Below are 24,515 nucleotides of genomic sequence, written 5' to 3'. Positions count from 1 at the left end.
CTGTGAGCTGCTGGAAGAGGCACGAGGCCCTAATACATGAAGTACAGGGGAAACAGTTTGGCTTAGCTAGAGCTGCAGTGGCCATCAGCACTTTGTGGTGCTGGAAATGTTCTATATCTGTGCTGTCAGTATGCCAGCCATCAGCCCCACCAGCTGTGCTGGACAGCAGAGATCAAGACACACATGTGTCCCCGATGTGGCTAAATGGGATCAGGGGCACCTCTGCAGCACCAGGATGCAGGTTCAATCCCCAGCCAGACACAGTGGGTTAAAGGGTCTGGCCTTGCTGCAGCTGAGGCATAGGCTGTGCCCGCAGCTCAGATTGGGGACTGCATAGACCAGGGGACAGCCAAAGAGGAGGGATAAAAAAGACACACATGACAGAAATGTTACACTGATTGTTCTTTTCTTAGTCATTTATGCTTTTCAGTTTTTAAACTATCTCTCATTGTTATTTTCATTAAATCCCACAGGAAAGGGGAAAAAAAGAGATCTAAACAGGCTTGGTTTCTTACGTCAAGATGTTTATTATGAAAGATCTTTGTCAGCCCTCACTACAGAGCTTTCATCTCTAGCCTCTCCACACCTCCGCGGAGGGCAGAGTCTAAGGAAGGAGGAGGGCGTCTGGGAAAACTGGGTCGTTTATGTATTCCAGAAGGGAAGGAAACACACATTCTTTACTGCTTCAAACACGTGTGCCACCCAGGAGGTGGGGGTGGGAGATAAACGGCAGGCCAGGCGGGCAGGGCGCATGGGGTGGGCTGGCCTGATGATTCTGCTGCTGCTCCTGGAAGAAGCTCCGTCCAAGCTGGTGCAAACTGGGCCCAGGGCAGCACTGCTTCTGGTGGAGGGTGTGACCAGTTGGGACATGGCTCTTGTGAAGCGCTGCCGGGCCTCCCAAACCTGAGCAGAGTCTCCCACTTCTGTGAGTGATGCCCTCACTCCATTCCTTCAGAACCTCCATGGAAAGCATGCCTGGAAGGGGCCTCATCTACACACCACCAAATCAGGCTACAACACAGGCCCCAAACAGCACAGTGCTGTGGTTTAATAAGTATCTTGGCATGTCAAGGACAGGCCACCAGAACAATGTCAGTATTGGGTGCTGTCACCCATCCTCACTACCATTAAGGACAGTAGGGCAACAAGATGGTGAATGTACAAAAGCCCAAGGAGGATGGCAGGCAGGGCCACTCTCCCTGGGTGTCCTCAGCCTGCACTCCGAGCACCTCACAAGCACACCTGACATCATGTCACTGTCAGTTCCTGACCTGATTATTCCCTGTGCGTAGCAGAGATCTACCTACAATATCCCAGCACAATTCTCCAAGCCCTGTGAAACAAAGCTGGGGAGCAATGGCCAAGACAAGCTGTAAGGAAGGGGGCTGTCACTGGCTGGAAAGAGAAAGGTGCCCAAAGCACAGAGCACCCGCTCACAGCCTGACCCAACCTGCCCTGGGTGGCTGGTGGAGGAAGCAGGAGCAGGAACTTGGGCAGATGTCAGCTGAGAGGTCACATACCCAGGGCAGTCCACCCTTTAAGCCACCATCACACTCAGGCCCAAGCACCTGAGAATGATGCTCTCCTAAGCTTCTAGGCACAGAGCATACCAAGGAGTCTATTTACAACATATCTGACAGTCAATGATCAATGTATCACCAGAGGAGTTCCCATTGTGGCTCAGTGGTTAATGAACCTGACTACTATCCATGAGGACAGGAGTTCGATCCCTGGCCTTGCTCATTGGGTTAAGGATCTGGCGTTGCCGTGTGCTGTGGTGCAGGTCGCAGATGCGGCTCGGATCTGGGGTTGCTGTGACTGTGAAGTAGGCCAGCAGCTACAGCTCCGATTCAACCCCTAGCCTGGGAACCTCCCTATGCCAAGGGTACGGCCCTAAAAAAGACAAAAGATGGAAAAAAAAAAGTGTATTCCCAGAAATTGGGACCTCCTCTCACTTCTCATTTGACCTTGTTTAAATTTATTAGTTATTCCCGGTGTCAGGAAAATGGGAGAGAAAGCCTGGGTAGAGCAGTGTCGGGAGGGATAGAGGAAGAAAATAAATAGAAAGAGGAGACCGGAAAATAAAAAGTCAGGTGGCGAGGCTGGTGGGGAGGACACAGGGACAGTGACTACAAAGTGACCAGCATTACCCAGAGGATGAGCCATTGGGCTTTTGCAGCCAGAAGAGCTCTGGCACTGCTTTCCTCATGGGACTCCAGGAAGCCGAGCTGAGGGCTCCGGTGAAGTCTTGCATGTATCTTAATAGAAAACTCTGAATAAACAACCCTGGGGTTACAAACACTTGAGACAGCTTCCTCACTCAGGTGATTGGAATGCAATGGCAGGACAGCACCCATTCCCACCGCCTCCTGTCCCAGCAGGTGTTAAATTCTCCAGAATTGTCTGTAACATAATGGTGTATAAGGTGTAACTAATCTCTTTTTCTATTAAAAATCTGGCAATGCCAGAACATGAGTCTGATTAATTCAGAGATGTTCCAGGGCGCAAGGTAGCCAGTAGTGTCCAAGTGGGGAGACACCAGGGGGTGGCAGCAGCCCCCGATTTCCAGGACTGGGGCCCATCCCCGCTCTGGGATAGCCAAGCTGTCCACTGCTTAAATCCTCGGCTTGCTGGACTCAGGTGTCGGCTGGGTTGACCTCTTTGGAGCAGAAGTAGTGCACGACCACTCCGTTGGGGTATCTTGCAAATGCACTGCAGGGAAGGCAAAGGACCCAGGATTAAGTGCTACTTTAAGACAGGGCTACTTCTTCCTGGAAAAGGCACCTTATGAGGAACCATCCCAGACACAGCCCACTCTACCCACAAAGAACAGCCTGGCCCTCTCTGCATTTATATAGCCACCATCTCTGTCAACTATCCGACCAGAGGACGAAGTCCAGGCCATTCGAGTGCATGGAGCTCTTACTGTCATCAATGAGCCGGCAGATGGGGCCAGCATACCAGCCTGGCTCAGCAGCAGCTCACTGAGGGCAGGCTGCTCATAAGAACAAGTTTCAGGTTAATTTTAAGAAGGATAGCAAGTCTTACTACAGAAAAGGACTCTTTCAGCACATTAAAAAAAAAAAAAAAAAAAGACAAATCACTCTTCTTTGAAGGAAAAGGGATCTACTAGAGTATACGCCTTGAAATACAAGGATGCTGGCTCAGGCTTTTAGTCAAGTCATGAAGCAGCAGGCTGAAAGATCTTTTTTTGCTCCTCAGAGGCATATCGTTAAAAGACAAGGACTTCTTGCCCACAGACAGCTCTCACACATCCACTGGCTACATCACAATGTTTAGCGGCCAGAGGGGAAGGGCATTAAGGACAGGAAGTCAAGAGCCCCATGCCATACATTTCAAGCCTTTAAATTCCCACAGCCCATCCCCAATAGACAAGAGGGCCTGCCCTGCAGAGGCTCAAGAACTAAGAGTGGCTTGACAGCCAGCTCTTCAGTTCAAGGGCAGACATCCATCCTGGACATGACCTGCATCCCAGCTGTGGCTGAGGCTCACCTATTCCCAATTTTCTTCTTACACACCATGCACACCTTCTCCTCTGTGATGATGCACTTCACCTGCTGGTGTAAGATCCGCTCCTCCTGGACCTGAGAGCAGAAAGTTTGGGGGAGAAGCCCCACTGTCCAGCTGGCAGAACAGAAGGAGGGGCCGGCAGCATCTCACCTCCCAGCCCACAGAGCCTCCCCTCACTGGAATATTGCGCCTAGGTGCCCTGCTGGTTACACCTAGGCTTGAGCTAAGGCATAAAGGAGCACAAAGCTCTGCCTTTGTCTACAGGGAGTGTGGTTCCCGCCTTGCCCCGAGAAGTCCAAGGCCACCCTTGAGCCTGGAAGACTCCTACCCTCAGGAACTCTGCGTGGAGAAGGTTCTTGAGGACTTGATTGAACCGTTTCTTTTGCGCATTCTCTTCCAAGACCTTTTCCAGAAAGATGCGTATATCATTAATCTGAGTATTTGCTGGCAGAAGATTGATGGCCTGGGGACGGGAGAGAAAAGAGAACAGAGAAGGGAACAGGGTGAGATGAGATAGGAGTGTGACAGGAAATGCCTGAAGTCTTGGAGCCCTCAAAACCCCAGTCCTTCCTCCGGCCAATCTTCTCATTCAATGATCCCTGAAAGCACCCTCCATCTCCCCAAAATAACTCCTGACCTTGGTGGTGTCCAGTTTGCTGTGGTGCAGCTCGAGGACCTGCAGGGCAGCCTGGAGGTTGGCTTGTGGCTCCAGCAGTTCCAGCTTGATTGGTCCCAGGCAGTGGACACTGGGGGGTGACAGGTACATCCGGAGCAGGGACAGGTACACCTGTCTCGTACAGCACAAGCCACACATGTCAGGCCAGTAGCGACCCTCCCAGAGCCCCCCAATGTGACCACACCTCAAGGTGAGCCTCAAGTTCTAAAGGAACAGCTGTCGCGGAGCATTTAAAACTCATCACTTTCACCCTTTTAAAAAATGTAAAGGCAGTCGACTGAAGATGTCGAAAACTAAGGACCATGTTTTCCCTGAGAAAAAAATCAAATGCTTTGTATTTTGCATTATATGGTTGACAAAAGGCCAACCCTGCAAAATGACTCAGAGAGACCCCTCATTTCCTTGGGCTCTGAAGGCTGAGAGACCCCACCATGTATTAGCAGGTGACGGAGACCCCAAGATGAGATGCCATGTGTTCTGCTGATACCTGTACCACAGCACTTCTCAGCCTGGGCACTCAACACTCTGGGCCAGGGAATTCTGTGCTGAGGCTGTTGCCGTGCACTGCTTAGCAGCAACTCTGGCCTCTACCTCCTGGATTCCAGTAGCAACCCTCATCCCCAGTCACTGGCCACCATGTCTCCAGATATTGACAGATCCACATGCAAGCTAGACAGAGCACACACGTGCACCTTATCAGAACTCATCAGCTGTTCCCTCTCACCAGGCGGACCACAGACTTTATTATACAAGTTGGGACTCTTTTGAGGGTCAAGGGGCAAAGTAAAAGTAATCACACAAGAGCAACAGATGTCAGCCAGAACCATTCCAAGAAAACCAGGACCATGGTCACCCTGCCTCTCCCTCAACACACACATGCAAAGTCAATCAGCACCTTGAGCTACTCACTGTCCTATCTTAGCAGTTCATACCAGGGTCAGCTGTGGCCAAACCAGAGGGGTCAGCTATGCTAAGAGGGACAGTGCAAGGCACACATGCTTCATGCAGCCAGGCTCACTACTTACATCTTTGTTGCCATCTTTGTTTTGGTCATAATGCTTGTGGCAATACCTGCAAGGGAGAAAGTGGCTGTTGGACAAGGTCAAGTCTAGAGAGAGGACAGTGATGCTGCCTGCATGACCAGCCTGATGACAGCGAGACCGGGGGCCAGTTCCCTCTCCTCCTGCTGCAGAATGGAGGGGTGGCCTTCTTAGCTTCTCACACCTCTCATCTCTCTGGGGCGGGGGTATGGACGGGCTCTTTTAGACCTTTGGGAGGTGGGTGACAGGGTCAACGTACTCTTCAGCCATCCTCGTGTCCTTCAGGATGTGGACATAGATGAAGAGAGCTTGTTCGTGTTTCCCCATGCGTCCCAGCAAAAGAGCACGCTCTTCTAAGAGGCCTGAGGGGGGAAAAGGAGCATGTGTAACCATCCACCGTCAGGCAGGCCTAAGGCTAGGGGCCAAGCTATTAGAGCAATGGAAATTGGGGAAATACAAAATTGGAAAAAGTATTTTTATTAGTTGGGATTTTTTTCAAGGAGAAAATTACTAAAATTTTTGTTTTGGGTGGGTTTTTTAAATTTTGGTTTTAAATTTTATTGAAATATTGTTGACTTACAATGTTCTATTAGTTTCAGGTATACAGCAAAATGATTCAGTTATATATATGTGTATATATATTTCTACATAGATATGTACATATTCTTTTTTAGAGTCTTTTCCATTATAGCTTCTTATAGGATTTTGAGTATAGTTCCCTGTGCTCTACAGCAGGTTAAAATTTTCAAAAGGGATGAGAGGAGGGAGCTATTTTAGGAGGTACTCTATCCCATCTTTTTGTGATCACTCAATAAATGGAGTAACAACACTCAATGATCAGCCAAGTGCACAAGCATTTGTGAGGTACCAGGTACTTCAGTGAAGGTAAGAAGACCCCTGGTCTCTGCTCTCATGGAGCTTACGCATCAGACAGATAGGTGTCTTTTACAGACAAATTATGCCCGATTACAAAAACTGCTAAACCATGAACTTGGCCAAGAACATGTACTGAAGCAATAAACAGGTTTCAACCTGGCTAACTATTGGTATGTGGTGCACACCCAAAAGAGACTCCTCTCAGTCATGGTACAAAAGTAGGCCTGCATCATGTGGTCTTGTTTCCCAGGCCTGACTTTGCGGAGGTCTGGGGAACCTCTAAAAGAGAAAGATCAGTTTGTTTGTTTTTGTGGTTTTTTTAGGGCCGTACCCGTGGCAGATGGAGGTTCTCAGGAGTTGAATTGGAGCTGCTGCTGCCAGCCTACGCCACAGCTCACAGCAACGCTGGATCCTTAACCCACTGAGTGAGGCCAGGGACTGAACCTGTGTCCTTATGGATGCTAGTCAGATTCATTTCCACTGAGCCACGATGGGAACTCCGGGAAAAATCAGTTTTTGCATCATCTTCTGCGAAAGTGGCTCTGGAACTAAGCCAGACACTCACCATCAAAAGGAAAATCACAGATGAGCCGGGCTGGATCATAGTAGCCAGAAATTTCCAAGAATAAGAGGAGCTTCCGTCGATATTCTCCCAGTTCTCCCTCTTCCTCACCAGCAGGGACTGGAGCTGTGCCTTTAAGGGAAACCAAGCTCAACACATCAGGAGGCTGTGTTGGGCAGCAATGGGGGGAGTTATCAAGAAAAACAAGGGGATGGGGTTCAGCGATGTCACCGCCATGATTGGAAAAGGCCCCCACAGTGGTTTCCAACTGGCCTTCTCTTGGTTATAGTCTCTACATGGCACCCAAACATCAGCTTGAGAGTTAAAAAAAAAAAGCAAACAAACTACTAGAGAGGCACTCAGACAAACAAACCTGTTTCTTTTTTTTTCTTTTCTTTTTGTCTTTTTGCCATTTCTTGGGCTGCTCCCATGGCATATGGAGATTCCCAGGCTAGGGGTCAAATCGGAGCTGTAGCCGCCAGCCTACGCCAGAGCCACAGCAACGCAGGATCCGAGCCGTGTCTGCAACCTACACCACAGCTCACGGCAACACCGGATCCTCAACCTACTGAGCAAGCGCAGGGATCGAACCCGCAACCTCATGGTTCCTAGTCGGATTCGTTAACAACTGAGCCATGACGGGAACTCCAAACCTGTTTCTTATCAGTGCAGTTGTCACTCTGCAGACACATCTGCTCCTTCCCCATCCGCCAGGGGTGCCAGCCAAAGAGGCTCACATGTGAGCTCCTGCATCTTACGGGCTGGCTTCCCAAGGCACTTCTGGCCCCCTGGGCCTGCAGAGAAGGTCTACTTCCCTACCCCACGCATGGCACCCAGGGCCACCCCGCTTCCTGAGGACTGGTACCTGCAGGGAAGGACAGGAGATATTCCTTCATCAGACCTTGCACCTTCTCACAGTACAGCTGGATCAGGCAGTTGTGGAACCGGGAGCCCGTCTCCTCCCAAACGTGGATGACGTGTTCCTGAGGTGAGACAGAGGTCTGCCAGTACCCTCTGTGGTGGGACCCAGCCCAGCCACCCAGGTTCCCTCACATTTTTAAGGCCCAACAGGTCCCACCCAGACTGTCCCCTAATTAAGTTGCACAGATTACCAGGGGACAATCTTCTAAAATCACTAGGACATTTCACAATACAACCCAGCAATACCAGGAATTATGTGCTTGATTTCCAAACTAGGCTCCTTTATTAACTCTGCCTCATCATCCTCCAAATCAGCCCATCTAATTAAAGTTAAATATTGGCATTCTGGTACTTAGGACTGACAGCATTGTCCTGTGGTCACAGTTGAGTCTGGTTGTACCAATGTGAGTTTGAAATGTTCTTCTCAAACATCTTTCTCTTCTATCCCTCTGTACATTACCTAGATTTAGGAAGTAGCATCAAAAAGGTCTCCTGGGACTCTGTCTTCAGAGGAGATTAAAAGAACCCTCTTCCTTACATCCCCTCCAATCCCCAAGGGACACAAACCCCAATCACTGACTCATGGAGTCCTGGATCCTGGCTTGGAAGATTTTTTAGTTCAGATCAAAAAATATCTTACCAGATAAGGAATAGCCAGACTCTTAAAATTCTCTATTAAGAAGCCAAGCACTCGGTCTCGTGGCAGAGACTCCACCTCTGGGAGGTCTTCAGTAAATATCTGTTGGAACAAAACCTGAGCTCCAGCAGCAGAACTATCTGACTGCAAGTCTTCCAAAGGCACATGTGCACCAGCGTAGAGGCAAGTGGACAGACAGTGTGGCAGGAAGGATGGGCATCTGCAGCCAGTTAGTGTGGGACAGACTAGGTCACGGGTCTCCTGACATCTGTCTACCAGGGCTCTTCCCGCTCCACCCTACTGCTGTCGCATGTTTCCCAGTCTTTGAAACACCAGAGAAGCTGCATGAATCCTTCTTGTCCCTCCACCACCACCACTGCCTTAGGAGAATCATGACCAACTGTGGTGCCAGATAAATCCAAGGGACCCCTGTGACCTACCTTCAGGCCATCCTCTGGAAAATCCCTCAGCACCCACACTGAGTAGGAAAAAATCAAGTGCAGGTTTTCTGTGCCTAGAGGGAAGAGTAAGACTTGTCAGCAGATGCAGCCCACTCTCTCTGCCCTCAGGACTGGGAAGGCAGGTGCCTGTCCAAGCACCAGCCACTCAGGGCTGTTGGGCTCACCAGGCTAGCCACACACCAAGGGGCAGTCATGGTTCCACCACCGGGCAACTTTCACCCCAGCTGAGGAACTCAGTTGGGTGAATACAAGGGAAGGAGGGGACTGACCGGCCAGAATCAGGAAAGGAGAGAGATCGGGTCCCCATGAACACAGCCCCTTCCCTATGCCTGCCCATCAGCTGGACTCACCCAGATGTTGCAGGTACTGCACTGTCCTTTCATGGCCTTTCAGAGGGGAATTTGCTTTCTTGGACTGGTCCACCAGCACCTGCAGAGCTGGCCATGAAACCCAAGAACAAGATCATGAGCCCCTCCCAGAAGGCGCATCTCCACACAGGGTCATCACACCCCAGGAGGCATACCCCGTCAACATGCAAGAGACCCTCCCCATCAAAGAAACCCCGTCCCCCAGCCACCTTTCTCGTGGAGTCCCTTCTTCTCATACAGGATGATCAGCTCACTGTACTTGTGAGCCTTCTTCAGCACGTGCTCACTCTCTTCGATGTGGCAGTGATTGTTCTCCAGGCGCAGCAGGGGAGCCACCAGGGCCACGTTCGTCTGCAGTGGAGGCAGGACTTCAGCAGAAACTGCTTCCCGGGGAGGCTCACCCTCACCCAGCCCTGGCCCACTTCCGGCAGGAATGTATGATAAGCAAGAGAGAGCAAACCACCCTCTTCCAGACTATGGTAGTGGCCTTACAGCATTTATGCTCTTTCACACAATGTGATAGGTGTTTTTTTTCCAGGGGCAAGGGGGAGAACAGGGAAGTTTTCTTTGGGGAAATACTGTCCCCTCTTCACCTTATAGCACTAACCTGTCTCAGCAGAGGAGACCAGCCTAATGTAAGATTTTGGGTCAACATCTCACCTTATCCCCTCAATTCCAAGAAGCTCACAGATGTCAGGCCAAGAGGAGGTGGTTCCTGTCATCAGGACTTCACACTTACTAGTGATAAGGACCCCAGAGTGGCACCTTCCCAGTTTCAGTGACTGGGGGATTGTGGGGACCTGAGAACTCACGTGCAGGTAGCACTTCAGCAGCGTGGTGTCAATGATCTGCAGCAGCTTCTTCTTGGATTTGATGGTAGGCGTGCCTTCCATGAGCGGGGAGGTGCTAGACTGGTGATCAGAGTCATTCAGCTTCTTCACCAACTGGCTTCGTTTCTGCCAAAGACAAAAATGTGGGGTCGGGAGCTCCCTTCATGGCTCAGTGGTTAATGAACCCGACTAGGATCCATGAGGACACAGGTTTGATCCCCGGCCTCACTCAGTGGGTTAAGGGTCTGGTGCTTCTGTAAGCTGTGGTGTAGGTCAAAGACACGGCTCGGATCTGGCACTGCTGTGGTTGTAATGTAGGCTGGCGGCTACAGCTCCAATTGGACCCCTAGCCTGGGAACCTCCATATGCTGCAGGTGCAGCCCTAAAATAGCAAAAAAAAAAAAAAAAAAAAAAAAGTGGGGTCAAGGGCAGGACTATATCTTCCTGTGTCACCTACCAGGCAATTCCAAAGCCCTCCAAATTAGCTCATACCTTTCCACTCTGATCTCACGTTGGCATTCAGTTTTTATCAGGGATCAAAACAGATGACCACCAAAATGCCAGATGAAATAATAACTATTTACTGGTATTTATTACCCTCCAGGCACTTCATGTATTTTCGTACTTTAAACCTAAGGCAAATGCAGGTATTATCACCCCCATTTTATAAGTGAAGAACCCAAGGCACAGATGTTACAAGGCACCTTGTGAGTAACAGAAGCAGATTTCAAATTATGGCCAGATTCTAAAACCCATGTTCTTTTATTTCTTTAAAAAACTACTTTATTGAGGTTTAAGTTATACACAATAAAATGTACCCTTTAAAAGTATACTATCAGATGTGTGTTGACAGATACATACATCTATGTAACCACCACCCTAATCAAGGAACAGAACCTACCCCAGAAAGTTCCCTTGTGCTCTTCCCAAAGAATTTCACCTACTCCTTCCTGCACTGATCTGATTCCTATCACTAGAGATTCCTTTTTCACCTATTCTAGAACTTCATATAAATGGAATCACCTAGTATGTACTATTTTGTGTCTGGCAATGCCCACGGTCTTACTTGTTCTACCATCTCTCTGGCACAGTGTCAGTACCAGTTGCCTTCACACATTCCAAGCATCAGTGGAGAAGGCTGGGAAAGAATATATGCTGGGAGTCCTAAAGTTATGATACTGGAAGTAGGAGTTCCCGTCCTGGCGCGGTGGAAACGAATCTGACTAGGAACCATGAGGTTGCGGGGTTGATCCCTGGCCTCGCTCAGTGGGTTAAGGATCTGGCACTGCCACGAGCTGTGGTGTAGGTTGTAGACATGGCTTGGATCCTGCGCTGCTGTGGCTGTGGCGTAGGCCAGTGGCTACAGCTCCGATTAAATCCCTAGCCTGGGAACCTCCAAATGCTGCAAGTGTGGCCCTAAAAAACAAAAAACAAAAAAAACCCCCAAAAACTGGAAGTAGAAGATATTTTGTGATGCCACACACTTGGGAGACTTTCTGCCTCAGGAATCTTTTTCACTTGGCACATGGGCTGTGCAACATGCAAAAAGAGGCGATATTTGTGTGTTCCCTGCAGGCTGCCAGCCACCCCTGGAGCCCTATGTCAAGGAAGTGCCAAGGCAATGGATGCCTGATTGGATCTGTGGGACACCCACTGAACCACTGACCCAGAAGTAGGTGGTGGGAAGCCAGCTCACAGTTCTCTTCTGTTTTTTTCTTTTCAGGGCCAGACCCGTGACATATGGAGGTTCCTGGGCTAGGGGTCCAATCAGAGCTACAGCTGCTGGCCTATACCACAGCCACAGTAACATGGGATCAAAGCTGCGTCTGCAACCTGTACCACAGTTCATAGCAACACCAGATCCTTAACCCACTGAGCAAGGCCAAGGATCGAACCCGTGTCCTCATGGATACTAGTCGGGTTCGTTAACTGCTGAGCCATGATGGGAACTCCCCAGCTCACAATTTTCTCGGGCCTATCAGGGGGAAACCCTCCAAAGCTTTGTAGAATACTTATGGGAAAAGTTAACAAGTTCTCTGACTCTGAGTGGGTGCAAATAATAACAAATAAATAATAGCCTTCTGCACAGAAATTTAGGGTTCAGAGGCTTCGATGGAGATATTAGTTTCAGTGCTGCCTGAAAATTTATCTGCCCATAACAGTAAATTGAAAATAATTTAAGTCTGAATACTCCCCCTAAAAAAACATGTCATAGAAGAATATTTAATGATAGGAAAGGACTTTCCTAACATATGGCTGAATGTTTTAAAAGTAAGCTGCATACAGCAGAAATTGGCACAACATTTATTATAAATCAACTATACTTTAATAAATTGTTCTGCTACATCATTAATCAAAGCACTATGTATTAAAAAGCAAGCTATATAGGGAGTTCCTGTTGTGGCGCAGTGGTTAACAAATCCGACTAGGAACCATGAGGTTGCGAGTTCGATCCCTGGCCTTGCTCAGTGACTTAATGATCCGGTGTGGCTGTGAGCTGTGGTGTAGGCTGCAGACGCGGCTTGGATCCCACGTTGCTGTGGCTGTGGCATAGGCCGGCGGCTACAGCTCCAATTGGACCCCTAGCCTGGGAACCTCCATATGCCAAGGGAGTGGCCCAAGAAATGGCAAAAAGATTAAAAAAAAAAAAAAAAGTAAGCTATATAATGATAAATAATTTGATATTCATTTGTAATAAATAAACCGAATAAATAAATACACAAAAACTATTCACAAGTACATACAAAATTCTGGAAGAACAACAGTAGGAAAACCTTTTCTTTAGGTGGTAGAGTTACAGGTGATTTTCATTTTTGTTTCACACCTTTCTGTGTTTCCCAAATTTTCTGCATAGAGGAGGTATTTTTTCCAAAAATACGTATGTTCCCAAAAAGTTTGCTTTAAAAAACTAATTCTTAGGAGTTCTCATTATGGCTCAGCAGGTTAAGAACATGACATAATCTCCATGGGGATATGGGTTCGATCCCTGGTCTTGCTCAGTGGGTTAAGGATCCAGCATTGCCACAAGGTGTGGCGTAGGTCGCAGACGTGACTTGGATCTGGTGTGGCTGTGGTGTAGGCCTGCAGCTACAGCTCCAATTTGACCTCTAGCCTGGAAACTTCCATATGCCACAGGTGCAGCTACAGAAAAACAAAAACAAAAACTAATTCTTTTCTATCAACTAAACTTCTCTCTTTTGGGGAGATCCCATTGTGGCTCAGTGGGTTAAGAACCCAACATTGCCTCTGTGAGGATGTGGGTTCAATCCCTGGCCTCACTCACTGGGTTAAGGATTTAGCATTGCCATAAACTGCAGTGTAGGTCACAGATGCACGTCAAATCTGGCTTTGCTCTAGCTGTGATGCAGGTCCTAGCTGCAGCTCTGATTTGATCCCTGGCCCAGGAATTTCCCTATGCTGCAGGTACGGCCATAAAAAGAAAAAAAAAAAAAAAAAAAAAAAACTTCTCTCTTTTTAGTTCCTGTGGTAGCTTAGTGTGAATTTACCAGGAACTGAGTGTGTTTCCTGGTATTAGGATTTTGCAAAAAAGAGCTCAATACTATTGTTAAAAAGGGAGATAAAGCAGAACAAAAAGACCCCCACGCCCATCCGAGATTCTACAGCATTCATTTTTGGAAGACCTGTGGCATTATGGAAGGCCCTCAATTCCCTCCCATAGAGAAGCAGGTACTGGAACCCCCAGGTAAACTCTTCCATACATTTCTTTTTAAAATTATAGTTGATTTACAATGTTGTGCCAATTTCTGCTGAATAGCAAAGTGACTCAGTTACACACACACACACACACACACACACACATATATATATGTATATATATTTTATATACATATATATATATATATATATATATATATACACACACCCATTTTTATATCATTTCCCACCATGATCTATCCCAGGAGATTAGATACAGTTCTCTGTGCTATACAGTAGGACCTTGTTGTTTACCCATTCTAAATATAAGTTGTTTACCCATTCTAAATATAATAGTCTGCATCTACTACCACTCACTTTTGTATCATACCTACCTGTGTCAGGTAGTCAATCAGAGCTAAGTGAGCCTTCTCCAACTCAGCCCCAGAGAGCACAGGCAGCGGGTTAGGATACTGCAGTTGCTTCCTGTAGTCTGTGGGTAGCAGGTCTGGGTACAAGCCCATCACATGGGTAGGATCTACATGGAAAGTAAACATGATCCCCAGAAAAAACACAACAATTTGAGGATAAACTAAAACAAGATTATTACTACAGCAAAATAAGTTCCAGACTGATTATTTAAAAGGAATGACTCAAGTTCATACAAACTACAGCTATACACATATATTTTAAGTAGTATTTATATGTATATTTCACTAAAACTTCTCAAAAACGGCATGACTCTATTTCAAGACATACACAGAACTGGAATTGAATATTCATTATCTCGCTAAAAGCAAGAGAGAAAAAAAATTTCCCAAAGAAAAATTGATAAGACACTGAAGTTGAAAGATCAAAAGGCTAAATAATTAAAAAAAGATGTCAAAAAAGGAACATAAGTAAAACAAAAAGACCAGGAAACAGGCTACAGAATATATTTGAAGCATAAAAGACTAATAGGTTGATTATATAAAACAAATTCACACAAACTGCTTAAAAAAAAAAAAGATTTCATTTGATTAATGGAAAAACTAACAAGAGAAGAATATAAGTGGGAAAGTGTTCTGCTACATCATTAATCAAAGCACTATGTATTAAAAATGTCAAAGGTAGCATTTTTATATGCACTTATTTTTTTATTAATTAATTATTATTTTTTGGGTGGGCATACCCACAGCATGCAGAAGTTCCTGGGCCAGGGATCAAACCTGTGTCACTGAAGTAACCAGAGCCACTGTGGTGACAACACCAGATCCTTAATCTGCTGAGCCACAAGGGAACTCCTTTATATGCATTTAATTAAAGTTATTTTTATATAATACTACCCAGTGCTTGTAGTAATGTGAAAATGAATCACTCTTATACTGCGAAGGCAAAAATATGGATACCTCAATCAGGAAAAAAGCACTCAGACCACTTCTAAGAGTTTATTCTCAGAAAACAATCCAAAGATGAGAGGACATGGGAAGTGGGGTCAGTGCACCCAGGGAAACCACAAGCTCACACCTACTCCAGCTCTAGCCATTCCATAAGGTAGCCCTAGCAGCACTTAGCACACCCCTGGAAACCCCCAGCCAGCCTGCAAAAGCTGGCCAGCATATGCCATATACACATAGAATGTTCCAGCACAAGCCCACACCTTCAAAACTAGGAGAGCTAACTGTTCTTACCTAATTCATAAAAACACAGAAAGTCAAACAAAACAAGGAGACAGAGGAATATATTCCTAACAAAAGAACAAGATAAAATCCCAGAAATAAAAACGTAAAGAAACAGAGATAAGTAATTTACAATAAAGAGTTCTAAGTAATGTCCATAAAGACGCTCAACAAACTAGGGAGGACTATGGAGGAATACAGTTAACTTCAATGAAGAGTTAGAAAATATAAGAAAGAACCAATCAGAGCAGAAGCATACAATGACTGAAATGAAAAATATACTAGCAGGAATCACAGATTAGATGATACAGCAGAACACATAAAGGATCTGGAAGACAGAACAGTGAAAATCACCTAAACAGAACAGCAAAAAGGGAAAAAAAATGAAAAATTATAAGGACAGTTTAAGGGACAACTGTAATGTTAAGAGTATAAACCTTCATCATAGGGTTCCCAGAAGGAGAAGGGAGAAAAGGGCAGAAAATCTACTTAAAGAAGTAATAGCTGAAAACTTCCCTAACCTGTGGAAGGAAAAAGATATTCAGGTCCAGGAAGTATAGAGAATCCCAAACAAGATGAAGTCAAAGAGATCCAAACCAAGACATATCATAATTAAAATAGGGAAAGTTAAAAATGAGGAGAGAATTTTAAAGACAGCAAGAGAAAAACAACTGGTCACACATAAGGGAACCCTCATGAGGCTATCATTTGATTTTCCAGCATAAATGCCAGAAGGGAGTGACATAATATATTTAAAGTGCTGAAAGGAAAAAAACAAAAAAAAATTACAACCGAGAATACTCTACCCTACAAGGTTACCATTCATAATTGAAGGAAGATAAAAGAGTTTCTCAGATAAGTAAAATATAATAGTTTACCACTGCTAACCAACCTTAAAAGAAATGTTAAAGGGTCTTCTTTAACTGGAAAAGAAATGGCCGTAACTAGAAGAAAAAAATATATGAAAGAGAAAAAAAAAATCTCACTGGTGAAAGCAAATATATAGTAAAGGCAGTGGAGCAGCCACTTTAAAAGCTAACAGAAAGGTTAAAAGACAAAAGTCATAAAACCAACTATAGGAGTTCCTGTTGTGGAGCAGCAGAAACGAATCTGACTAGGAACCATGAGGTTGAGGGTTCGATCCATGGCCTTGCACACTGGGTTAAGGATCCAGCATTGCAGTGAGCTGTGGTGTAGGTTGCAGACGTGGCTTGGATCCCATGCTGCTGTGGCTGTGGTGTAGGCCGGAGGCTGTAGCTCTGATTGGACCCCTAGCCTGGGAACCTCCATATGCTGTGAGTGCAGCCCTAAAAAGAAAAAAAATAAAAATAAAAATAGAACCAACTATAACCACAATAAGTAGTTAAACGATACACAAAGTGAAAAGATGTAAAATATGATGTCAAAAGCATAAAAATTAGGAGGAGAGGTAAAAATATATTGCTTTTTAGAATGCGTTTAAACAAGCAAATATAAGCTTAGAATAAACTGCTAATTTACAGACAGAAACATATGAACCTCATGGTAACAAACCAAAAACCCTACAATACCAAAAAATAAAGATAAAATAAACCAACAACAAAACCCACCAAAAACAAACAAGAGAATGGAACCCAAACATAATACTAAAGAAAATAAACCATAAGGGAAGAGATTAAAAGAAGAAAGGACCAGAGAAGAACTATAAAAACAACCAGAAAATAAATTTTTAAATGGCAATGAGTACATACCTATCAATAATCACTTTAAATGGACTAAATGTTCCAATCAAAAGACATAGGGCAGCTGAATGGATAAAAAAACAAAACCCATATAAATGCTGCCTCTAAGAGACACAATTCAGATCTAAAATGCAAAAGGAAATACAAAAAATGAAAACAAACAAACAAAATAAGCAAAAGAATAGGAAAGACAGTTCACGCAAATGGAAATGAAAAGAAAGCTGGAGTAGCAATACTCATACCAGAAAAAGTACAGTGGTTTTTTGGTTTTTTTTGGTCTTTTTGTCTTTTTTTTTTTTTAATACGTATTTTTTTTATTTACTTTTTTTTTTTTTTTGTCTTTTTGCTATTTCTTTGGGCCACATATGGAGATTTCCAGGCTAGGGGTCTAATCGGAGCTGTAGCCGCCAGCCTACGCCAGAGCCACAGCAATGCAGGATCCGAGCCGCGTCTGCAACCTACACCACAGCTCACGGCAACGCTGGATCGTTAACCCACTGAGCAAGGACAGGGACTGAACCCGTAACCTCATGGTTCCTAGTCAGATTCGTTAACCACTGCGCCACGACGGGAACTCCCTTTTTGTCTTTTTAAGCCCGCAGCCACAGCATATGGAGGTTCCCAGGCTAGGGGTTGGAGCTACAGCTGCCAGCCTACACCACAGCCACAGCAACGCAGGATCTGAGCCACATCTGCAACCTACACCACAGCTCACAGCAACGCGCAGATCCTTAACTCACTGAACTAGGCCAGGGATCGAACCCACAACCTCATGGTTCCTAGTTGGATTCATTGCCACTATGCCATGACAGGAACGCCCAGAAAAAGTACATTTTAAAACAAAGATGTTAACAAAGACAAAGAAATTGACAGTAATACAATAATAGTAGGGGACTTTAATACTCCTCTTAGATCAATGGATAGAAAATCAGTAAGGAAACAATGACCTTAAATGACACATTAGACCATACGGACTTCTTTATATATATATATACACAGAACATTCCATCCTCAAACTGCAGAATACATATCCTTTTCAAATGCACATGAAGGAGTTCTTGTCGTGGTGCAGTGGTTAACAAATCCGACTAGGAACCATGAGGTTGCGGGTTCGATCCCTGCCCTTGCTCAGTGGGTTGGTGATCCGGCATTGCCGTGAGCTGTGGTGTAGGTCGCCGACGTGGCTCGGATCCCACGTTGCTGTGGCTCTGGTGTAGGCTGGCAGCTACAGCTCCGATTTGACCCCTAGACTGGGAACCTCCATATGCCGCGGGAGCAGCCCTAGAAAAGGCAAAAAAGACAAAAAAAAAAAAAAAAAAAAAAGTCAAATGCACATGGAACATTCTCTAGGATAGATCACATGTTGAGCCACAAAACAAATTTAAAATTGAAATTATATCAAGCATCTTTTCTGACCACAAATGTATGAAACTAGAAACCAATTACAGGAAGAAAACTGGAAAAAACAGAAATAATCAAGATTAAACAACACTCTAGTAAACAACCAATGAGACAGTGAAGAAAGTAAAAGTATCTCTCAAACTATAAAAATGGAAACACAATTTTCCAAAATCTATGAGACACAGCAAAGGTAGTTCTAAGATGGAAGTTTATAGCCATATAGGCTTATTAAACAATCTAACTTTACACCTAAAGGAACTAGAAAAAAAAAAGCCCAAAGTTACCAGAATGATGGAAACAATACAGACCAGAGCAGAAATAAATGAAATGGAGACAAAGTAAAACAAAACCCTAAAACAAAACAAACAAAACCCAGAAAATGTCAATGAAAGTAAGAGTTGGTTCTTTGAAAAGATAAACAAAATTGATAAACCTTTAGCCAGACTCATCAAGACAAAGAAAGAGAGGGCCCAAATAAATAAAATCTGAAATCAAAAAGATATTACAGGAGTTCCCATCGTGGCGCAGTGGTTGGTGAATCCGACTAGGAACCATGAGGTTGCGGGTTCAATCCCTGCCCTTGCTCAGTGGGTCAAGGTTCCGGCGTTGCCGTGAGCTGTGGTGTAGGTCGCAGACGTGGCTCAGATCCTGCATTGCTGTGGCTCTGGCGTAGGCCGGCAGCTACAGCTCCGATTCGACCCCTAGCCCGGGAACCTCCATATGCCGCGGGAGCGGCCCAGGAAATGGCAAAAAGACAAAAAAAAAAAAAAAGATATTACAACTAATTCCACAGAAATACAATCAACAAGTGACCATTATGGGAGTTCCCATCGTGGCTCAGCAGAAATGAATCTGACTAGCATCCATGAAGATGCAGGTTTGATCCTTGGCTGTGCTCAGTGGGTTAAGGATCTGGTGTTGCCATGAGCTGTGGTGTAGGTTGCAGACATGGCTCGGATCTGGCATTGCTGTGGCTGTGGTGTAGGCCAGCAGCTACAGCTCGAATTCATCGCCTAGCCTGGGAACCTCCATATGCCGTAGGTGCGGCCCTAAAAAGACAGAAGTCAAAAAAAGAAAAAATAAATAAATAATTAAAAAGTGAACTATTATATGACCTTGCAATTCTAGTTCTAGCTAATTATTGAAAGAAAGTAAAAATACTAATTTAAAAAGATAAATGCACCCCAATGTTCACTGCAGCATTATTTTTTTGCCAAGATATGGGAGCAACCTAAGGGTCCATCAATAGATGAATGGATAAAGATGTACTATATATTTATGAATGGGCTATTAGTCATAAGAGAAAATTTAATTTGTCATTGGCAACAACATAAATAGACCTAGAGGGTATTATGCTAAGTGTGACACATTCTTTAACATGAATTAGCTCACGTGCAACTGGTTAAGTGGGAGAATGTTGTCAGTATGAGGCAAAAGCTGTATTGGTTGGTAAGCAATTTTCCCCAGCCTGTTAGTATTTTGATGTGACCAGGGACAAGTATTTTCACAATTAAAGAGAAACCTTAACTATACAGGGAGATCTAAAGAGCTGAAAATCCTACAAAAGTGCCCTCTTTTAGTTCAGTAGAAGCTAGTTAATTAGCAGCTTCAAGAACCAGTATATTTTCTATGAAGTTAAATCATCTGGGGAAGATGAGAATTAAAATGAAGCAAAGATGTTCTCCCCATATTAACTGTTTGGAGGTCTCACAAAGGAGTCTATACCCAGGATCGGATTTTTTTTTACTCTGATGAAACTAGTTTTTATTAGAAGAAAATATTGTCAAAGGAGAAAGCACAGCCCCAGGGTTTAAGGCTCTAAAGGACTATCATTACCAACACCAGTCGAAATTTATTTTAGGAGGATAATTATTTTTATTAGTGTTCCACTTACAAAGTTGTCTAGGTTTTCCAAGGTCTGCTCCAATGTTATTCTTCCCATAAATCCTGTTATTTTTCATATCTGTTATAGAATATAATGTGCAGGACCACATTCAAGGCATTAGAGTAAAATATGCCTTCATGTCAATACATATAAAAAACGGTGCCATATGAATATCCTGGCCATTAGAAAGGGATCCAGCCTCCCTACTGTAAACAAACAAAGGGATATTTTGTTAAGATATCAGTCTCATGTGTCAGGATCAGCCTGTCACTAGTAATCTGATGATCTCTGGACATATCAAGAATATCCACTTACAGAACCTAAGGACCAGACCTTAGATTGAGGTCAGTCAATGGAGGTGCTGCCCAAGAGAACCAGTCAATAGCCAGCTGCCCCCAGATGACATCACCACCAGCACACACCTCCTGCCACTGGGAAGGGTCCACTTGTGCCTTATCTTCTGTACTAGACTGCTCTTTGAAAAGCACAATTCCTGTCTGCTTACTGTTGCTTGGGGCCCAGCAGAGTGTACTGCACCCTCTGAGAGCTCAGTATATATTTGTGGAATGAATAAATTAAAAGGCAGTAGCTTCATTAAGATTGACCTAACAGCTTTATGATTGAAGTTCAAGTGTTGTCAGTACATGGGAAAAGGACCAAGTTATTACAGCAGATCTAGCTTATGATGCCAGTGTCTTCCCAAAGAGCTGATGGCACACTGAAGACAAATGCTCCAACTAAGTTCATTCTGAGGAAGGGTGCCAGGTATTCATGGATTTAAAATTATTCAGCTTCCATCCCCCTTCTTAAGAGGAACCTATTCTTTTTGGTGAGCTACCCCTCCTACACCACATGCCAGCTTGGTGGGAGAACAGTCCTAGGCACTTACCTTGGCCTTCGGAGGCAGGGGATAGCCACAACCTTTTTCCGCACCCCTAGTACAGTCAGAGGTAGTGAGACCATGACCTAGTCCCAGCCAATCGGATACCCTTGATCTTGAAAAAGTGATTTAAGGTTGACAAGCAGTATGGCACACACCAACATATATCCAACCCTACACACTTCTTTTATGCAATGACGATAATCCTCCAAGAGCTGGGGTCTATGCTCCCATGCCTTGAACTTGTAAAGCCTTTTTAAATCAACAGAGTATAGGAGAAGTAACCATCATAAAAGGCACTGAGGCTTCCTGCTTGGTCTCTTGGATTGCTCACTCCAGGAAAAGCCAGTGATTCTTCATAAAGACATTCAAACAACGTTATGGAGACACACCCTTGGACAAGAAGTGAGGCCCCCAGTCCACAACCAGCACAAACTTGTCAGCTATAAGAGTAAGTCCTCTTGGAAGTGGATCCTCCAGCCTAGTCAAGACTTCAGATGAAGGTAGCCCAGCCAGCAGGTAGTACAACTGCAACTACAAGAGAGCCCAAGCAAGAACTGCCCAGCTTAGCCCTCAAATTCCTAACTAACAGATACCAAGAGAGATAACAGATGATTTATTTTAAGCCACTAAATTTGGGGCTGGTGTTTGATAGCTAAGACAAACTGATGGGGAGCAATTTTTATTGAGGATGAAACAACAGGGGAGGTGGTAGCAGTGACAGCTAAGGAAGGGGCTGTGCCAGCAGAGGACTGCCCCTGCTGTCTTGGCTACAAAGAAATTACTGTCTGGCTCCCTGTTTCCTGCTGGGAGGGCCTCCAGAGTAACCTTGGGTTCTATCATTCCCAAGCCTGGTCCCCCCCTAATTTTGAAGGCTCCTCCACTTGCCATTCTCCTAATATTCCAAGAAACCATACTTGATTTAACCAGCTACTGCTTAACTGATCAGAACTGGTCTCCACTGATCACAACCAAGAACCTTCACGGATAAAGGGAGTTTCCATATTTTATTACTGGCCAAGGTCAAGGGAAGGTAGAAAAAAGGCGACACAAAGAGGAGGAAAAAAGAGGAGAGAAAGATATAGAGTCAAGCCAAGTATATATATAGCTTGATCTATAAGCAAAAATGGAATATACTCAAATGAAAAATTTAATAATAACAGCAAATACTTACCTGGCATTTATTAAGTACCACACACTGTTCTAAGCACTTTACTGATCTAAGCATTTTACTTAATCTTCACAGCAACACTATGAGCTGAGTAGTACTACTTGCCCTGCCTTACAGAGCAGAAAACTGAAGCACAGAGAGGTCTAATAACTCTGCCTGAGGTTAAGCAGTCTGACTCCAGAGCACCTGTTCTCCACCACAACGCTCTAATGTCTAGACAATTTTTAGGACACTGAGAAAAGGAAAGGCTTTGCAGCACCGCCCTATGTGGCTCTCAAAAATGAACTACTGTTGAATCCTACTAAGCTTAGGTCGGTGACTTTGGTCTAGAAAAGCATTCAGAATCTACTAGATGATCAAACACACATACATTGACTTGACTTTGTTACCTTCCTCTAACGGCAAGAGCAAAACATCCCAGAAAACTGGAGGTCTGGATGCATAGGTGAGACCAGAGACTGTAACATCAGAACTGTAAATATGTAGCCACGTGGCCACCTACAGGATCCTGCTATGTACGAGGATCAATTTGGCTGAGTGTAAACTTTCCCCATTCTCGGAAGTCTGGCATCATTTCTCCCTGTTATTTCCAGTTTCCCCTCCCTCGAGGTTTAAGTTCCTCATCCCAAGGCCGTGCCCACTTGTTACCTGTGCCAAGCTTAGCAAAGACCTGCATAGACTCATCAAAACGCTTCTGGCAGAAGAGGTTGAAGGCATACAAGTTCTTGATGTGATGGATCTGTTGCTGCTTTTCACTGTCAGAATCATCCTTCATTTCCTAAAAAGAGAGTAGAAAAGGTAAGAACTCATTCACTCAACCAGTATGTATCTGCATTTACTAGGTATCAGACAGTATCTAAGGCCATGCATATGCCACAGTGTACAGAGCAGTCCCACAGCTCTGCCCTCACAGACTGCCCTTACGTTCTAATCATAAGTAACTAGGCAATCAAAAGACAACAGGGTTTCTACAAAATATCTGACCAGTACTCCTGAACACTGCCAAAGTCCTGAAAAACAAGAAAAGACCAAGAAACTGTCATAGATCAGGGGACACTAAGAACCCATGACAACTAAATAAATACAATGTGATTTCTTTTTTTTTTTTTGTCTTTTTGCTATTTCTTGGGCCGCTTCCGCGGCATATGGAGGTTCCCAGGCTAAGGGTCTAATTGGAGCTGTAGCTGCCAGCCTACGCCAGAGCCACAGCAACGCAGGATCCGAGCCGCGCCTGCAACCTACACCACAGCTCACGGCAACGCCAGATCGTTAACCCGCTGAGCAAGGGCAGGGACCGAACCCGCAACCTCATGGTTCCTAGTCAGATTCGTTAACCACTGCGCCACGACGGGAACTCCCACAATGTGATTTCTAAATCTGAACCTGGGACAGAAAAAGGGACATTAATGGAAAACTTGGTAAAGTCTGAATAAAGTCTAGAGTTTAGTTCAAAAGCAAAAAATCAAAACAAAACAGGGAGAATGATGATGGAAGCGTATGGGAGAGGTATTCAGTCTAGTCTGAGTGGTGCGTCCAGGAAGGCTCCCAGGAGGATTGTGAGATACAGAGGACATGCTGGAGTTGGCCAGGCGAGGACAGGGAGGTGACAGGCAGGAAGAGAGGGAGAGAGGATGCTGCTGGCCAAGAGGCCAGCACATCTGCCAGGCCCGTAAATGTCAGAGAACAGGGCATGCTCAAGGAATGAAAGACATTTAACATAGCTGGCACAGTGGGGAAAGGTCCTGTTCAGAGTAAAATCCAAATAGATACAGCTGCTTATTATCTGTTTCTTCCTCTAACCTTCCTCACCCCCAACCCCACATCCTTTTTAATCAACCTTTACAACATTTATTTCTTCCTTCAAAATGTCTCTCCGTATGTTCCCTCCCTTTCTTTTCTGTTCTATTGCCGTCACCCTAATCCAGACCACCATGAGCATGATGTGGCCGCGCCTGGACTGAGGTCTACTTGGTGCTTTAAAGTCTCTCAAAGCCTGGAGCAGCCTCCTTATATAAGTTATTCCCAGATGTTCAAGCTACATCTTCTGTACCATTCAGGATGGGCTCCAAGCAGCCTGGAAATACTTGTTTCCACTTCTTTACCTTCCTAGGGCTCTGTAGCACTCCCCGTTTCCTGCTCCTCCAAGTCCTTAAAGGGTCCAACCTTAGGATGCCTTTTCCAGCTTAATACCAAAGTTTAGTATTGTAACTGCCTTCTGAAAGTTTCATTTATGCTCTCTGATT

At 45.0% G+C, this 24,515-nt stretch overlaps 1 protein-coding gene across 12 annotated transcripts in view; it reads right to left on the bottom strand.

Moving 5' to 3' along the window:
* Positions 1-507: 507 nt before the first annotated feature.
* Positions 508-24,515, bottom strand: part of VPS39 (VPS39 subunit of HOPS complex) — a 54,398-nt gene continuing 30,390 nt past the window's right edge. For 3 of the 12 annotated variants that reach the window (XM_013993126.3, XM_013993127.3, XM_021097283.2), the window contains 16 exons: positions 22,921-23,050; positions 20,231-20,299; positions 13,952-14,094; positions 9,885-10,028; positions 9,282-9,423; positions 9,055-9,141; positions 8,684-8,757; positions 8,247-8,345; positions 7,551-7,668; positions 6,689-6,817; positions 5,507-5,609; positions 5,233-5,278; positions 4,169-4,318; positions 3,860-3,994; positions 3,514-3,605; positions 508-2,712 (listed from right to left, as the gene is read on the bottom strand). In XM_013993126.3, the coding sequence (XP_013848580.2) occupies positions 2,637-2,712; positions 3,514-3,605; positions 3,860-3,994; positions 4,169-4,318; positions 5,233-5,278; positions 5,507-5,609; positions 6,689-6,817; positions 7,551-7,668; positions 8,247-8,345; positions 8,684-8,757; positions 9,055-9,141; positions 9,282-9,423; positions 9,885-10,028; positions 13,952-14,094; positions 20,231-20,299; positions 22,921-23,050 (1,737 nt within the window). In that variant the 3' untranslated portion in view covers positions 508-2,636. Of the gene's footprint in view, positions 2,713-3,513; positions 3,606-3,859; positions 3,995-4,168; positions 4,319-5,232; positions 5,279-5,506; positions 5,610-6,688; positions 6,818-7,550; positions 8,067-8,246; positions 8,346-8,683; positions 8,758-9,054; positions 9,142-9,281; positions 9,424-9,884; positions 10,029-13,951; positions 14,095-20,230; positions 20,428-21,110; positions 23,051-24,515 lie in introns of all 12 variants that reach the window. The other 9 variants (XR_014813456.1, XR_014813457.1, XR_014813458.1 and 6 more) reach the window with 4 other exon arrangements.

This window comes from Sus scrofa, chromosome 1 (assembly GCF_054392235.1).
Source record: "Sus scrofa isolate SSC_HxYL_T2T_F1_AM1 chromosome 1, Sscrofa_HxYL_maternal_Yorkshire_Landrace_v2.0, whole genome shotgun sequence".
NCBI lineage: Eukaryota > Metazoa > Chordata > Mammalia > Artiodactyla > Suidae > Sus > Sus scrofa.
Note: the sequence above shows the minus strand (reverse complement) of the source record. Positions and strands in the feature narration are given on the sequence as shown.